This window comes from Solanum verrucosum, unplaced genomic scaffold, assembly GCF_900185275.1.
Source record: "Solanum verrucosum unplaced genomic scaffold, falcon-dt-bn FXZP01000299.1, whole genome shotgun sequence".
Lineage (NCBI taxonomy): Eukaryota > Viridiplantae > Streptophyta > Magnoliopsida > Solanales > Solanaceae > Solanum > Solanum verrucosum.
Window position 1 is genome coordinate 825,102 of NW_026019922.1, and position 17,254 is coordinate 842,355.

A 17,254-nucleotide genomic window follows, 5' to 3' on the forward strand; every position below is an offset into this window, starting at 1 on the left:
AGAAAACGAAGAAGGAACAAGTCGGGCAAATCTGGGTACCAAGTCCGTGTCGTGGACATGTTCCTCAGGATTGACAAAGTTTTCTCCGCGTTGCGGAGTGGTCACTGTAATGACCCTTATGGTCATTTCTGTGTCTTGCCTTCTGTGTGTCGTTTAGAGCGTTCCTATAGCGACCCCAAGTCATTTATGACTTGCTGGGACTGACAGTTCGGTCACCTGGTCGTTCGTTTGGTCTTGGTGCGAGTTTTTGTGTTTTGGAGCTTATGAACCTTGAACGATCATTTTCGATCAAAAGTTCAAGAAGATGACATCAGAATCCAATTCTGACGATTTCATCAGCTCCGGAAGGGTCATTTTAGGCTAGTAGCATGGTCGACATGACTCCCGAGGTTTTCAGTGTGAGTCGGTGCGATTAGGAGTTTTAGCCTTTGAATTTTGGCTTAAGTTTGACTTTGGTCAACATTCTGAGTAAACTCGCTCGGATGAGAATTCCGTCAGTGTGGTTAGCTCTGGAATGTCGAGTTTGGTCTAGATTGACCCTTCTTTTGTGTCTGGAGGTTTTCGATATCTTTCCGAGCCCTTTTGTGGGTTTTGACTTACAAGGGCTTTTGGAAGTGGGACCCACTTTTTATCGAAATGACCTCTGATGGAAATTTCGACTGCGCCGATGAGTCTGGAATATCGAATTTGGTATGGTTGCATATCTCGTTTGCGTGCACGGGGTTCTGAACGAGTTCGGAGCACCCCGTCGGAGTTTTAATTTTTGGGAAATTGCAGAAATTTCTCCAATAAATTGCAGAAAAATCAGCCAAATCCCAAAACCTCAAACCCTCATCTCTCTCTCATCTCTCAACCGATTTGGGTGATCCAAAAGGCAAAGTTGTGAGATTTTTCGAGGACAACGTGTTGGTGAGCTCGGATAGTGATTTGGAGTCCCCGTTTGAGGTAATTTTCGAAAAGTACCTGCTGCCAGACCCCATTTTGTGAGTTTGTTTTTGGGAATTTTTGAGACTTGTTTTCTTAGCCATTTTAGATCCGATTTTGGTGATTTTTGAGGCTATATTGAGTGGTTTTTCGAGGAGAACATTGTGGTGTTGTTAGATTTTACTGTAGATTGCCCGTTTTTGGTAAAAACGCTGAATTAGCTGTTGTCCCATTTCTATTCTTTTGAGAAAAATTGGGTTTTAGTTGCTTGTTGATATTGTGTAGTTCCCGAGCCCCGAATTGTGTCCCATTATGGGAAATGAGCTGGGGGAACTAGTTAGGACCCACTGTAATAATGTTGTGACTCTATTTTTTGATAGCGGGGGCAGCGTTTCGAGGACGTTCGGAAAGGAAAAGCTCCGAAAAAGTAATTTTAGAGCGCGTGTGATCGGCTTTAAGGTAGGCTACGGTTTTCTCTCTCTTAGATTGAGCTCGAGAATGTGAATGCATGTTGATTAGTTGGGATTTGGGTTGGGTAGTCATTGAATTTTGCATAGGTGTTAAGAAACCATGTTTTCGGCCTATTTCGGGAATTATCGGGTAACTGTGAGCATGCTTTGTGTTATTAACGGACCCTCCTCGCTATGTGGGGTGCTTGCATGCTTAATTCTTGTCTATTTGAAGCATTTGGGCCTTAGTTTAGGTTTGACTAGGGCTTGCCTTAGAAATATATGATTCAGATCCGATAGGCCTTAGTTTTGCCCCGACGTCGCTCGGTCAGCTTAGATCCCTGTAGACTGGTGTAGCAGACTTGAGTATGATAGTTTGGGCCTTAGTTAGGTGATACGCTTGCTCCGACTTTAGTTATTCTTATTTTCCCCGATGTTACGGCTTCACGAGTTACATCAGCGACACTAGTTTTGCTTCACGATTTGAATTTGGTTTTCAATTTGGTTCCAAGGACTTATATTGATTGGCTATGTGTGGACGGCGTTTCACGGACATTTATGAGTATGGATCAATTGGACTCTTTCAGCAGCTACATTGGCACCTTTATAGAGCATCCGGTTTAAGGTCCGGCCTCTATTGCCATATACTGATATAGAGCATCCGGTTTAAGGTCCGGCCTCTATTGCCCAGATACTTATATAGAGCATCCGGTTTAAGGTCCGGCCTCTATTGCTCAGATACATATATAGAGCATCCGATTAGAGTTCCGGCCTCTTATACTTGTTACTTGTGATTGGTTACTTGGGTATTTCTTGTGAGCATCCGGTTCGAGGTCCGGCCTCCGTACTGTCAGATTCTACTAATTAGGGTTGAGGTTCTGGTTTGATGTTTTCATTCTTGGGTTCTTTTATGCAATTCTCTTTAGTTATATTTTCTGTGTACTCATCGGGCTTATGGGGGTCCGTTCGGGTTTTTATTTAATTTGCGCACGAGTGTACCTTCTGGGCTTATGGGGGTCCAGTTAGGTGTAGTTAGCTTATAGATTACTTTAGTTAGTTCTTTATACACTCGTGTGCATTCCATTGTTACTTAGATTTTCGCTCTTGACCTTCGGTTTGTGTTATTCCTTCTTTTCATATTGCCTTTACTTTTCAAGTTCAGTCGGCCTATGATGCCTACTGGGTACCTGTTGTTTTGGTACTCATGCTACGCTCTGCATCTATTTCGTGATGCAGGTCCGGGCACTAGTAGCCAGCGTTGATCGAGCTTGGAGCAGATTGATCCGGAGATGGAGTAAGCACACGACGTTTTGTACTATTTCAGTCTCCATCTGTATATATAGACTTGTCTTTTACCTTTCGAGACAGCCTAGTCTCTGTTGTCCACTTTTGGGACTTGTACTCATTTTGTTAGTAGCTCTGTACTAGTGACTTCCAGGTTCTGGGAGGGATCTTTATTTGTATATATGTTTTTGGTTTGCTTCCGCCTGTTTATATTGTTATTTGTCTACTCTTGTTTAGTTTCTACCCTAAGACCCATTACTTGTTGTTCCGGGTTACGGGTTGGCTTACCTACTGGTGGGTTATAGTAGGTGCCATCATGACTTGAGAAATCAGGGTCGTGACAAGTTGGTATCAGAGCCCCAGGTTTATCGGTCTCACTTGTACAGAGCTAACGTCTAGTAGAGTCCTGCGGATCGGTGCGGAGACGTCCGTAACTTATCTTCGGGAGGATACAGGATGTCCTTAGGAAAATTTCCTCTTTTGTTTGGCTTTCGTGCATCGTGTATCTTATTGGTTCCTGGAAATCTCTTTGTTTCACTCTTTCGCAGGATGGCTCGCTCGCGAGGTGGTGCGGCCAGGGGTGGCGCACCCGGGTCTGTAGGCAGAGCCTCAGCTTGGGGTAGACGTCGACCCCGAGGTCGAGGCAGGGCTGTAGCACCAGCCCGAGATAGGGAGGAGGAGCCTCAGGCAGCATATGTACCTCCACAGCCGGTGGGGCCGGGAGCCAGCCCAGCCACCACCTGCACCAGCTGCATCTGCAGCTCCTGATCTTCATGCTCTGCTGACTCAGATACTAGTAGCTATTGGGGAGATGCGACAGGCACCAGCCCCAGCAGCACCAGCACCAGTCCTAGCAGCACCAGCTCCAGCTCCAGCACCGCAGGGTCAGCCTGCCGCAGCGGCACCAGAGGTTCAGCCGCCACCAGTTCATGTGACTGTCGTGTCAGACTTAAAGGACGGGGAGATGCCACTGCGCCAGCAGAAGATGCTCGGGGTATTCCAGAGGTTGGCACCGCCGATATTCTCAGGGGCGATGGGGGAGGATGCCTACGAGTTCCAGCTTACTTGTCAGGAGCAGCTACAGTCATTAGGCCTCTTGGAGTCGAGAGGAGCCGACTTCACTGCTCATCAGTTTCGTGGGCCAGCCAGGCAGTGGTGGCGCTCGTATCGAGAGTCCAGGCCAGTTGGATCGCCTCCTGTATCTTGGAGTGAGTTCTCAGAGGCTTTCTTAGCCCGGTTCATGCCACGGAGAGTCAGGGATAGGACTTCTGATCAGTTCTCCAGATTGGAGCAGGGCCCTATGACCGTCTCAGAGTACGAGACGAGATTCCATGAGTTGTCTCGACATGCTACCATGATCCTACCCACGGAGGAGGAGAGAGTTCGTTGTTTTGTACGTGGGTTGCGGTACCGTCTGAGGGTCGACACAGAGCATTTAGTTTCTGCCGGCCGTTCATTTCTTGATGTAGTTGACCATGCCCATCCATGGAGCATATTCATCGCGAGGCCCAAGGGGGCAGCGATGAGAGGGCACGCTACCAGGGCAGCTACAGCGGGTCCCAGACTAGAGGGAGAGACTCCTATGATAGGCCCCGCCAGAGGTTCCAGCAGGGTCAGTCCAGTCGTCCTGTTCAGGCGGCATTACCTGCTTCTGAGGGAGGCCAGTATCACCAGGGTGGTCCTAGTACGGGCCAGAGTTCGAGGGGATCAGATTCCCTCCCTTCCTACCGCAGTCGGGTTACTTCAGGGCGTTCAGCTTCGGGGTGTTTTGATTGCGGTGCTCCTGACCATTGGTCCAGAGAGTGCCCCCGGCGAGGGCGAGGAGCGATTATACCAGCTCCCCTTGCACCTAGACCAGTTTCAGTAGTGCCCCCTCTAGCTAGAGGTGGTGGTCAGGACCAGGGTCGTCGGGACAGCCGACAGGGTACCAGAGGCGGAGCTCGAGGAGGCAGGCTAGGTGGTAGATCAGATGCATCGGGCAGAGGTGCTCAGGGCCATTTCTACGCAGCCCCGGCGAGGGCGACGGCTGAGGCATCTGACGATGTTATCACAGGTACGCTTTTATTATGCCATCAGCCTGCTACAGTATTATTTGATCCCGGATCCACATTCTCGTATGTATCTATTTATTTTGCTCCCGATTGGGTATGAGGTCTGAGTCTTTGGCAGAGCCAGTTCATGTTTCGACCCCGGTGGGTGAGTCCTTAGTAGTGGATCAGATATTGCGATCTTGCTTAGTGACTATCCAGGGTTGTGATACTAGAGTTGACCTTATTCTGCTAGATATGGTTGATTTTGATGTGATTCTGGGCATGGACTGGTTATCCCCTTACCATGCGGTCTTGGATTGCTACGCCAAGACTGTTACCTTAGCGTGCCTGACATTTCCCCAGTGTTGTGGCAGGGTGCTTATAGTACACACCGACGGGATCATCTCTTTTATGCGGGCTAGACGGTTGGTTGCTTCTGGGTGTTTAGCTTATTTGGCTTATGTGCGAGATGTGAGTAGAGATGACTCTTCAGTTGACTCAGTTCCTGTGGTTAGAGAGTTTGCAGATGTGTTCCCTACAGACCTACCTGGCTTACCTCCAGATCGTGACATTGATTTTGCCATAGATTTGGAGCCCGACACCCGTCCTATTTCTATTCCGCCTTACCGGATGGCTCCTGCAGAGCTCAGGGAGCTCAGTGCTCAGTTAGAGGATCTCTTAGGTAAGGGGTTTATCCGTCCGAGTGTGTCGCCTTGGGGTGCTCCTGTTCTGTTTGTGAAGAAGAAGGACGGGACTATGAGGATGTGTATTGACTACAGGCAGCTGAACAAGGTGACGGTGAAGAACCGTTACCCCATGCCTCGTATTGATGATTTGTTTGATCAGCTTCAGGGTGCCGCCGTGTTTTCTAAGATTGATTTGAGGTCCGGGTACCATCAGCTGAGGATTAGGGCAGCAGACATCCCTAAGACTGCATTTAGGACCCGTTATGGCCACTATGAGTTCTTGTGATGTCTTTTGGGTTGACTAATGCCCCTGCTGCCTTCATGGACTTGATGACACGTGTGTTCAGGCCATACCTTGATTTATTTGTCATCGTCTTCATTGATGACATACTGGTATACTCGCGGAGCCGGAGTGAGCATGAGCAGCATTTGAGGATAGTGCTCCAGACTTTGAGAGATCAGCGGCTTTATGCCAAGTTCTCAAAGTGCGAGTTTTGGCTTGAGTCTGTAGCCTTCTTGGGGCACGTGGTGTCCAAGGAGGGTATTAGGGTTGATCCGGCGAAGATTGAGGCTATTCGTGATTGGCACAGGCCCACCTCAGTTACTGAGATTCGGAGCTTCGTCGGACTAGCAGGCTATTACAGACGCTTTGTTGAGGGCTTTTCTACTATTGCAGCCCCGTTGACTCGATTGACTCGTGTTGATGTTCCCTTTGTTTGGTCAGAGGAGTGTGAGGCGAGCTTTTTGAGGCTCAAGGAGTTATTGACCACCGCTCCTATATTGACTCTTCCAGTTGAGGGTGAGGGCTTCACAGTTTATTGTGACGCATCCGGCGTTGGTTTGGGTTGTGTATTGATGCAGCAGGGCCGGGTTATTGCTTATGCATCGAGGCAGCTTAAGATCCATGAGCGCAACTACCCCACTCATGACTTGGAGTTGGCGGCGGTAGTTTTCGCGCTTAAGATTTGGAGGCACTACTTGTATGGAGTTCGATGTGAGATCTATACCGATCATAGGAGTCTTCAGTACATCATGAGCCAGAGGGACCTTAATTCGAGGCAGCGTCGTTGGATTGAGCTCCTGAAGGACTACGACCTCTCTATTCTCTATCATCCGGGCAAGGCGAATGTGGTAGCGGACGCCTTGAGCCGGAAGGCAGTGAGTATGGGTAGTCTAGCCTTCTTATCTGTTGAGGAGCGACCCTTAGCTTTGGACATTCAGTCCTTAGCTAATAGCATGGTTCGGTTGGATATCTCAGATTCTAGACGCGTCTTGGCCTTTATGGGAGTTCAGTCTTCTTTGCTTGATAGGATCCGTGGTTGCCAGTTTGAGGATGATACTTTGGTGGCCCTTAGAGATCGAGTGTTAGCGGGTGATGGTGGTCAGGCTACCTTAGATCCTGATGGAGTGTTGAAATTTGCCGGCCGCATCTGTGTTCCGAGAGTTGGAGATTTGATACAGTTGATACTTTCTGAGGCCCATGAGTCTAGATACTCTATCCATCCGGGCACAGCGAAGATGTATCGTGATTTGAGGCAGCATTACTGGTGGAGTGGCATGAGGAGAGATATTGCTGACTTTGTTTCCCGTTGCTTGTGCTGCCAGCAGGTAAAGGCCGAGCATTTGAGGCCTGGTGGCGAGTTCCAGAGATTACCCATTCCAGAGTGGAAGTGGGAGCGTATCACTATGGATTTCGTTGTGGGGTTGCCTCGGACTTCTAGAGGTGTTGACAGCATTTGGGTCATCGTGGATCGATTGACCAAGTCAGCACACTTCCTTCCTGTTCATACTACTTTCAGTGCCGAGAGGTTGGCTCGTATCTACATTAGGGAGGTAGTCCGTCTTCATGGCGTGCCTGTTTCTATCATTTCAGATCGGGGTTCACAGTTCACTTCCAGCTTTTGGAGGGCTTTTCAGGAGGAGTTGGGAACCCGTGTCCACCTTAGCACAGCATTTCACCCACAGACGGATGGTCAGTCAGAGCGTACTATTCAGGTCCTTGAGGATATGTTGCGGGCCTGTGTTATGGATTTTGGAGGTCAGTGGGACCAGTTCTTGCCTTTGGCGGAGTTTGCGTACAACAACAGCTACCACTCTAGTATTCAGATGGCCCCGTTTGAGGCCTTATATGGTAGGCGTTGTCGCTCTCCAGTTGGTTGGTTTGAGTCTACAGAGCCTAGGCCGCGTGGTACAGATTTGCTTCAGGAGGCCCTGGATCAGGTGAGGGTGATTCAGGATAGGCTCAGGACGGCTCAGAGTAGGCACCAGAGTTATGCGGATCAGAGGCGTCGACCTTTGAGATTCTCTGTTGGTGACCGGGTATTCCTCCGTGTGTCGCCCATGAAGGGCGTGATGAGGTTTGGGAGGCGGGGCAAGCTTAGCCCCAGGTACATTGGGCCTTTTGAGATACTCCGGACAGTTGGGGAGGTTGCTTATGAGTTGGCCCTACCTCCAGTATTTTCAGCCATCCACCCAGTGTTTCATGTTTCGATGCTGCGGCGGTATGTTCCTGATGAGTCCCATGTGCTCCAGTATGATGCAGTCGAGTTGGATGATCGTTTGACATTCGTAGAGGAGCCAGTTGCCATTCTAGCCAGAGATGTGAGGAGATTGCGCTCGAGAGCCATTCCTGTTGTTAAGGTCCGTTGGAGGCATCGTCCAGTCGAGGAGGCTACCTGGGAGACCGAGCAGGAGATGCGAGAGCAGTTTCCCGGCTTGTTTGAGCCTTCAGGTACTTCTTGATCCTTTCTTTCGCGGACGAAAGTCCTTTTTAGTAGTGGATATTGTAATGACCCTCTTGGTCATTTCTGTGTCTTGCCTTCTGTGTGTCGTTTAGAGCGTTCCTATAGCGACCCCAAGTCATTTATGACTTGCTGGGACTGACAGTTCGGTCACCTGGTCGTTCGTTTGGTCTTGGTGCGAGTTTTTGTGTTTTGGAGCTTATGAACCTTGAACGATCATTTTCGATCAAAAGTTCAAGAAGATGACATCGGAATCCAATTCTGACGATTTCATCAGCTCCGGAAGGGTCATTTTAGGCTAGTAGCATGGTCGACATGACTCCCGAGGTTTTCAGTGTGAGTCGGTGCGATTAGGCGTTTTAACTTTAATTTAGCCTAAGTTTGACTTTGGTCAACATTTTGAGTAAACGCGCTCGGATGAGAATTCCGTCAGCGTGGTTAGCTCCGGAATGTCGAGTTTGGTCTAGATTGACCCTTCTTTTGTGTCTGGAGGTTTTCGATATCTATCCGAGCCCTTTTGTGGGTTTTGACTTAAAATGGCTTTTGGAAGTGGGACCCACTTTTTATCGAAATGACCTCTGATGGAAATTTCGACTGCGCCGTTGAGTCTGGAATATCGAATTTGGTATGGTTGCATATCTCGTTTGCGTGCACGGGGTTCCGAACGAGATCGGAGCACCCCGTCGGAGTTTTAAGTTTTGGAAATTGCAGAATTTCTGCAATAAATTGCAGAAAATCAGCCATTTCCCAAACTTCAAACCCTCATCTCTCTCTCATCTCTCAACCGATTTGGGTGATCCAAAAGGCTAAGTTGTGAGATTTTTCGAGGACAACGTGTTGGTGAGCTCGGATAGTGATTTGGAGTCCCCGTTTGAGGTAATTTTCGAAAAACACCTGCTGCCAGACCCTTTTTGTGAGCTTGATTTTGGAAATTTTTGAGACTTGTTTTCTTAGCCATTTTAGATCCGATTTTGGTGATTTTTGAGGCTATCTTGAGTGGTTTTTCGAGGAGAACATTGTGGTGTTGTTAGATTTTACTGTAGATCGCCCGTTTTTGGTAAAAACGCTGAATTAGCTGCTGTCCCATTTCTATTCTTTTGAGAAAAATTGGGTTTTAGTTGCTTGTTGATATTGTGTTGTTCCCGAGCCCCGAATTGTGTCCCATTTTGGGACATGAGCTGGGGGAACTGGTTAGGACCCACTTTTGGGGTTAATTTCGGAATTTCCTGCGCGGGTCCCACGATTTCCGTTTTGACTCCAAAATTGACCCGTCTCCGTTTGTTGTGATTTTGGTGTCTAAACGACCGTATTAACGTTGTGATACTATTTTTGATAGCGGGGCAGCGTTTCGAGGACGTTCAGAAAGGGAAAGCTCCGAAGAAGTGATTTTGGAGCGCGTGTGATCGGCCTACAGGTAGGCTACGGTTTTCCCTCTCTTAGATTGAGCTCGAGAATGTGAATGCATGTTGATTAGTTGGGATTTGGGTTGGGTAGTTATTGAATCTTGCATAGGTGTTAAGAAATCATGTTTTCGGCCTATTTCGGGAATTATCGGGTAACTGTGAGCATGCTTTGTGTTATTAACGGACCCTCCTCGCTATGTGGAGTGCTTGCATGCTTAATTATTGTTTATTTGAAGCATGTTGGGCCTTAGTTTAGGTTTGACTAGGGCTTGCCTTAGAAATACATTATTCGGATCCAATAGGCCTTAGTTTTGCCCCGACGTCGCTCGGCCGACTTAGATCCCTGTAGACTGGTGTAGCAGACTTGAGTCTGATAGTTTGGGCCTTAGTTAGGCGATACGCTTGCTCCGACTTTAGTTATCCTTATTTTCCCCGATGTTACGGCTTCACGAGTTACATCGGCGACACTAGTTCTACTTCGCGATTTGAATTTGATTTTCGATTTGGTTCCAAGGACTTACATTGATTGGCTAAGTATGGACGGCGTTCCATGGACATTTATGAGTGTGGATCGATTAGGACTCTTTCAGCAGCTACATTGGCACCTTTATAGAGCATCCGGTTTAAGGTCCGGCCTCTATTGCCCAGATACTTATATAGAGCATCCGGTTTAAGGTCCGGCCTCTATTTCCCAGATACTTATATAGAGCATCCGGTTAGAGTTCCGGCCTCATATACTTGATATTTGTGATTGATTACTTGGATATTTCTTGTGAGCATCCGGTTCGAGGTCCGGCCTCCGTACTGTCAGATTCTACTAATTAGGGTTGAGGTTCTGGTTTGATGTTCTTCGTTCTTGGGTTCTTTTATGCAATTCTCTTTAGTTATAGTTATTCTGTGTACTCGTCGGGCTTATGGGGGTCCGTTCGGGTTTTTATTTAATTTGCGCACGAGTGTACCTTCTGGGCTTATGGGGGTCCAGTTAGGTGTAGTTAGCTTATAGATTACTTTAGTTAGTTCTTTATACACTCGTGTGCATTCCATTGTTACTTAGATTTCCGCTCTTGACCTTCGGTTTGTGTTATTCCTTCTTTTCATATTGCCTTTACTTTTCAAGTTCAGTCGGCCTATGATGCCTACTGGGTACCTGTTGTTTTGGTACTCATGCTACGCTCTGCATCTATTTCGTGATGCAGGTCCGGGCACTAGTAGCCAGCGTTGATCGAGCTTGGAGCAGACTGATCCGGAGACGGGAGTGAGCACACGACGTTTTGTACTATTTCAGTCTCCATCTGTATATATAGACTTGTCTTTTACCTTTCGAGACAGTCCAGTCTCTGTTGTCCACTTTTGGGACTTGTACTCATTTTGTTAGTAGCTCTGTACTAGTGACTTCCAGGTTCTGGGAGGGATCTTTATTGTATATATGTTTTTGGTTTGCTTCCGCCTGTTTTATTGTTATTTGCCTACTCTTGTTTAGTTTCTACCCTCAGACCCATTACTTGTTGTTCCGGGTTACGGGTTGGCTTACCTACTGGTGGGTTATAGTAGGTGCCATCATGACTTGAGAAATCGGGTCGTGACAAGTTGGTATCAGAGCCCCAGGTTTATCGGTCTCACTTGTACAGAGCTAACGTCTAGTAGAGTCCTGCGGATCGGTGCGGAGACGTCCGTAACTTATCTTCGGGAGGCTACAGGATGTCCTTAGGAAAATTTCCTCTTTTGTTTCGCTTTCGTGCATCGTGTGTCTTATTGGTTTCTGGAAATCTCACTTGTTTCACTCTTTCGCAGGATGGCTCGCTCGCGAGGTGGCCGGCCAGGGGTGGCGCACCCGGGTCTGCAGGCAGAGCCTCAGCTTGGGGTAGACGCCGACCCCGAGGTCGAGGCAGGGCCGTAGCACCAGCCCGAGATAGGGAGGAGGAGCCTCAGGCAGCATATGTACCTCCACAGCCGGTGGGCCGGGGCCAGCCCAGCCACCACCTGCACCAGCTGCAGCTGCAGCTCCTGATCTTCATGCTCTCCTGACTCAGATACTAGCAGCTATTGGGGAGATGCGACAGGCACCAGCCCCAGCAGCACCAGCACCAGCACCAGCTCCAGCGCCGCAGGGTCAGCCTGCCGCAGCGGCACCAGAGGTTCAGCCGCCACCAGTTCATGTGCGGTCGTGTCAGACTTAAAGGACGGGGAGATGCCACTGCGCGAGCAGAAGATGCTCGGGGTATTCCAGAGGTTGGCACCGCCGATATTCTCAGGGGCGATGGGGGAGGATGCCTACGAGTTCCAGCTCACTTGTCAGGAGCAGCTACAGTCATTAGGCCTCTTGGAGTCGAGAGGAGCCGACTTCACTGCTCATCAGTTTCGTGGGCCAGCCAGGCAGTGGTGGCGCTCGTATCGAGAGTCCAGGCCAGTTGGATCGCCTCCTGTATCTTGGAGTGAGTTCTCAGAGGCTTTCTTAGCTCGGTTCATGCCACGGAGCGTCAGGGATAGGCTTCGTGATCAGTTCTCCAGATTGGAGCAGGGCCCTATGACCGTCTCAGAGTACGAGACGAGATTCCATGAGTTGTCTCGACATGCTACCATGATCCTACCCACGGAGGAGGAGAGAGTTCGTTGTTTTGTACGTGGGTTGCGGTACCGTCTGAGGGTCGACACAGAGCATTTAGTTTCTGCCGGCCGTTCATTTCTTGATGTAGTTGACCATGCCCGATCCATGAGCATATTCATCGCGAGGCCCAAGGGGGCAGCGATAAGAGGGCACGCTACCAGGGCAGCTACAGCGGGTCCCAGACTAGAGGGAGAGACTCCTATGATAGGCCCCGCAGAGGTTCCAGCAGGGTCAGTCCAGTCGTCCTGTTCAGGCGGCATTACCTGCTTCTGAGGGAGGCCAGTATCACCAGGGTGGTCCTAGTACGAGCCAGAGTTCGAGGGGATCAGATTCCCTCCCTTCCTACCGCAGTCGGGTTACTTCAGGGCGTTCAGCTTCGGGTGTTTTGATTGCGGTGCTCCTGACCATTGGTCCAGAGAGTGCCCCCGGCGAGGGCGAGGAGCGATTGTACCAGCTCCCCTTGCACCTAGACCAGTTTCAGCAGTGCCCCCTCTAGCTAGAGGTGGTGGTCAGGACCAGGGTCGTCGGGACAGCCGACAGGGTACCAGAGGCGGAGCTCGAGGAGGCAGCTAGGTGGTAGATCAGATGCATCGGGCAGAGGTGCTCAGGGCCATTTCTACGCAGCCCCGGCGAGGGCGACGGCTGAGGCATCTGACGATGTTATCACAGGTACGCTTTTATTATGCCATCAGCCTGCTACAGTATTATTTGATCCCGGGTCCACATTCTCGTATGTATCTGTTTATTTTGCTCCTCGATTGGGTATGAGGTCTGAGTCTTTGGCAGAGCCAGTTCATGTTTCGACCCCGGTGGGTGAGTCCTTAGTAGTGGATCAGATATTGCGTCTTGCTTAGTGACTATCCAGGGTTGTGATACTAGAGTTGATCTTATTCTGCTAGATATGGTTGATTTTGATGTGATTCTGGGCATGGACTGGTTATCCCCTTACCATGCGGTCTTGGATTGCTACGCCAAGACTGTTACTTAGCGATGCCTGGCATTTCCCCAGTGTTGTGGCAGGGTGCTTATAGTCACACACCGACAGGGATCATCTCTTTTATGCGGGCTAGACGGTTGGTTGCTTCTGGGTGTTTAGCTTATTTGGCTTATGTGCGAGATGTGAGTAGAGATGACTCTTCAGTTGACTCAGTTCCTGTGGTTAGAGAGTTTGCAGATGTGTTCCCTACAGACCTACCTGGCTTACCTCCAGATCGTGACATTGATTTTGCCATAGATTTGGAGCCCGACACCCGTCCTATTTCTATTCCGCCTTACCGGATGGCTCCTGCAGAGCTCAGGGAGCTCAGTGCTCAGTTAGAGGATCTCTTAGGTAAGGGTTTATCCGTCCGAGTGTGTCGCCTTGGGGTGCTCCTGTTCTGTTTGTGAAGAAGAAGGACGGGACTATGAGGATGTGTATTGACTACAGGCAGCTGAACAAGGTGACGGTGAAGAACCGTTACCCCATGCCTCGTATTGATGATTTGTTTGATCAGCTTCAGGGTGCCGCCGTGTTTTCTAAGATTGATTGAGGTCCGGGTACCATCAGCTGAGGATTAGGGCAGCAGACATCCCTAAGACTGCATTTAGGACCCGTTATGGCCATTATGAGTTCTTGGTGATGTCGTTTGGGTTGACTAATGCCCCTGCTGCCTTCATGGACTTGATGACACGTGTGTTCAGGCCATACCTTGATTTATTTGTCATCGTCTTCATTGATGACATACTGGTATACTCGCGGAGCCGGAGTGAGCATGAGCAGCATTTGAGGATAGTGCTCCAGACTTTGAGAGATCAGCGGCTTTATGCCAAGTTCTCAAAGTGCGAGTTTTGGCTTGAGTCTGTAGCCTTCTTGGGGCACGTGGTGTCCAAGGAGGGTATTAGGGTTGATCCGGCGAAGATTGAGGCTATTCGTGATTGGCACAGGCCCACCTCAGTTACTGAGATTCGGAGCTTCGTCGGACTAGCAGGCTACTACAGACGCTTTGTTGAGGGCTTTTCTACTATTGCAGCCCCGTTGACTCGATTGACTCGTGTTGATGTTCCCTTTGTTTGGTCAGAGGAGTGTGAGGCGAGCTTTTTGAGGCTCAAGGAGTTATTGACCACCGCTCCTATATTGACTCTTCCAGTTGAGGGTGAGGGCTTCACAGTTTATTGTGACGCATCCGGCGTTGGTTTGGGTTGTGTATTGATGCAGCAGGGCCGGGTTATTGCTTATGCATCGAGGCAGCTTAAGATCCATGAGCGCAACTACCCCACTCATGACTTGGAGTTGGCGGCGGTAGTTTTCGCGCTTAAGATTTGGAGGCACTACTTGTATGGAGTTCGATGTGAGATCTATACCGATCATAGGAGTCTTCAGTACATCATGAGCCAGAGGGACCTTAATTCGAGGCAGCGTCGTTGGATTGAGCTCCTGAAGGACTACGACCTCTCTATTCTCTATCATCCGGGCAAGGCGAATGTGGTAGCGGACGCCTTGAGCCGGAAGGCAGTGAGTATGGGTAGTCTAGCCTTCTTATCTGTTGAGGAGCGACCCTTAGCTTTGGACATTCAGTCCTTAGCTAATAGCATGGTTCGGTTGGATATCTCAGATTCTAGACGCGTCTTGGCCTTTATGGGAGTTCAGTCTTCTTTGCTTGATAGGATCCGTGGTTGCCAGTTTGAGGATGATACTTTGGTGGCCCTTAGAGATCGAGTGTTAGCGGGTGATGGTGGTCAGGCTACCTTAGATCCTGATGGAGTGTTGAAATTTGCCGGCCGCATCTGTGTTCCGAGAGTTGGAGATTTGATACAGTTGATACTTTCTGAGGCCCATGAGTCTAGATACTCTATCCATCCGGGCACAGCGAAGATGTATCGTGATTTGAGGCAGCATTACTGGTGGAGTGGCATGAGGAGAGATATTGCTGACTTTGTTTCCCGTTGCTTGTGCTGCCAGCAGGTAAAGGCCGAGCATTTGAGGCCTGGTGGCGAGTTCCAGAGATTACCCATTCCAGAGTGGAAGTGGGAGCGTATCACTATGGATTTCGTTGTGGGGTTGCCTCGGACTTCTAGAGGTGTTGACAGCATTTGGGTCATCGTGGATCGATTGACCAAGTCAGCACACTTCCTTCCTGTTCATACTACTTTCAGTGCCGAGAGGTTGGCTCGTATCTACATTAGGGAGGTAGTCCGTCTTCATGGCGTGCCTGTTTCTATCATTTCAGATCGGGGTTCACAGTTCACTTCCAGCTTTTGGAGGGCTTTTCAGGAGGAGTTGGGAACCCGTGTCCACCTTAGCACAGCATTTCACCCACAGACGGATGGTCAGTCAGAGCGTACTATTCAGGTCCTTGAGGATATGTTGCGGGCCTGTGTTATGGATTTTGGAGGTCAGTGGGACCAGTTCTTGCCTTTGGCGGAGTTTGCGTACAACAACAGCTACCACTCTAGTATTCAGATGGCCCCGTTTGAGGCCTTATATGGTAGGCGTTGTCGCTCTCCAGTTGGTTGGTTTGAGTCTACAGAGCCTAGGCCGCGTGGTACAGATTTGCTTCAGGAGGCCCTGGATCAGGTGAGGGTGATTCAGGATAGGCTCAGGACGGCTCAGAGTAGGCACCAGAGTTATGCGGATCAGAGGCGTCGACCTTTGAGATTCTCTGTTGGTGACCGGGTATTCCTCCGTGTGTCGCCCATGAAGGGCGTGATGAGGTTTGGGAGGCGGGGCAAGCTTAGCCCCAGGTACATTGGGCCTTTTGAGATACTCCGGACAGTTGGGAGGTTGCTTATGAGTTGGCCCTACCTCCAGTATTTTCAGCCATCCACCCAGTGTTTCATGTTTCGATGCTGCGGCGGTATGTTCCTGATGAGTCCCATGTGCTCCAGTATGATGCAGTCGAGTTGGATGATCGTTTGACATTCGTAGAGGAGCCAGTTGCCATTCTAGCCAGAGATGTGAGGAGATTGCGCTCGAGAGCCATTCCTGTTGTTAAGGTCCGTTGGAGGCATCGTCCAGTCGAGGAGGCTACCTGGGAGACCGAGCAGGAGATGCGAGAGCAGTTTCCCGGCTTGTTTGAGCCTTCAGGTACTTCTTGATCCTTTCTTTCGCGGACGAAAGTCCTTTTTAGTAGTGGATATTGTAATGACCCTCTTGGTCATTTCTGTGTCTTGCCTTCTGTGTGTCGTTTAGAGCGTTCCTATAGCGACCCCAAGTCATTTATGACTTGCTGGGACTGACAGTTCGGTCACCTGGTCGTTCGTTTGGTCTTGGTGCGAGTTTTTGTGTTTTGGAGCTTATGAACCTTGAACGATCATTTTCGATCAAAAGTTCAAGAAGATGACATCGGAATCCAATTCTGACGATTTCATCAGCTCCGGAAGGGTCATTTTAGGCTAGTAGCATGGTCGACATGACTCCCGAGGTTTTCAGTGTGAGTCGGTGCGATTAGGCGTTTTAACTTTAATTTAAGCCTAAGTTTGACTTTGGTCAACATTTTGAGTAAACGCGCTCGGATGAGAATTCCGTCAGCGTGGTTAGCTCCGGAATGTCGAGTTTGGTCTAGATTGACCCTTCTTTTGTGTCTGGAGGTTTTCGATATCTATCCGAGCCCTTTTGTGGGTTTTGACTTAAAATGGCTTTTGGAAGTGGGACCCACTTTTTATCGAAATGACCTCTGATGGAAATTTCGACTGCGCCGTTGAGTCTGGAATATCGAATTTGGTATGGTTGCATATCTCGTTTGCGTGCACGGGGTTCCGAACGAGATCGGAGCACCCCGTCGGAGTTTTAAGTTTTGGAAATTGCAGAATTTCTGCAATAATTGCAGAAAATCAGCCATTTCCCAAACTTCAAACCCTCATCTCTCTCTCATCTCTCAACCGATTTGGGTGATCCAAAAGGCTAAGTTGTGAGATTTTTCGAGGACAACGTGTTGGTGAGCTCGGATAGTGATTTGGAGTCCCCGTTTGAGGTAATTTTCGAAAAACACCTGCTGCCAGACCCTTTTTGTGAGCTTGATTTTGGAAATTTTTGAGACTTGTTTTCTTAGCCATTTTAGATCCGATTTTGGTGATTTTTGAGGCTATCTTGAGTGGTTTTTCGAGGAGAACATTGTGGTGTTGTTAGATTTTACTGTAGATCGCCCGTTTTTGGT

At 49.1% G+C, this 17,254-nt stretch overlaps 1 protein-coding gene and 1 pseudogene across 1 annotated transcript; both read left to right on the top strand.

Moving 5' to 3' along the window:
• Positions 1–636: 636 nt before the first annotated feature.
• On the top strand, positions 637–8,115 carry LOC125823445 (uncharacterized). Its single transcript, XM_049502831.1, is given in 15 exon segments — positions 637–695; positions 1,305–1,383; positions 1,761–1,941; positions 1,944–1,998; positions 2,045–2,084; positions 2,610–2,695; positions 3,171–3,250; positions 3,295–3,377; positions 3,379–4,135; positions 4,138–4,794; positions 4,797–5,030; positions 5,033–5,073; positions 5,075–5,651; positions 5,654–5,766; positions 5,821–8,115. Coding segments are annotated over 15 exon segments (5,337 nt in total).
• Positions 8,116–8,685: 570 nt separating this feature from the next.
• Positions 8,686–16,196, top strand: LOC125823456 (uncharacterized; annotated as a pseudogene).
• The last annotated feature ends 1,058 nt before the right edge of the window (positions 16,197–17,254 follow it).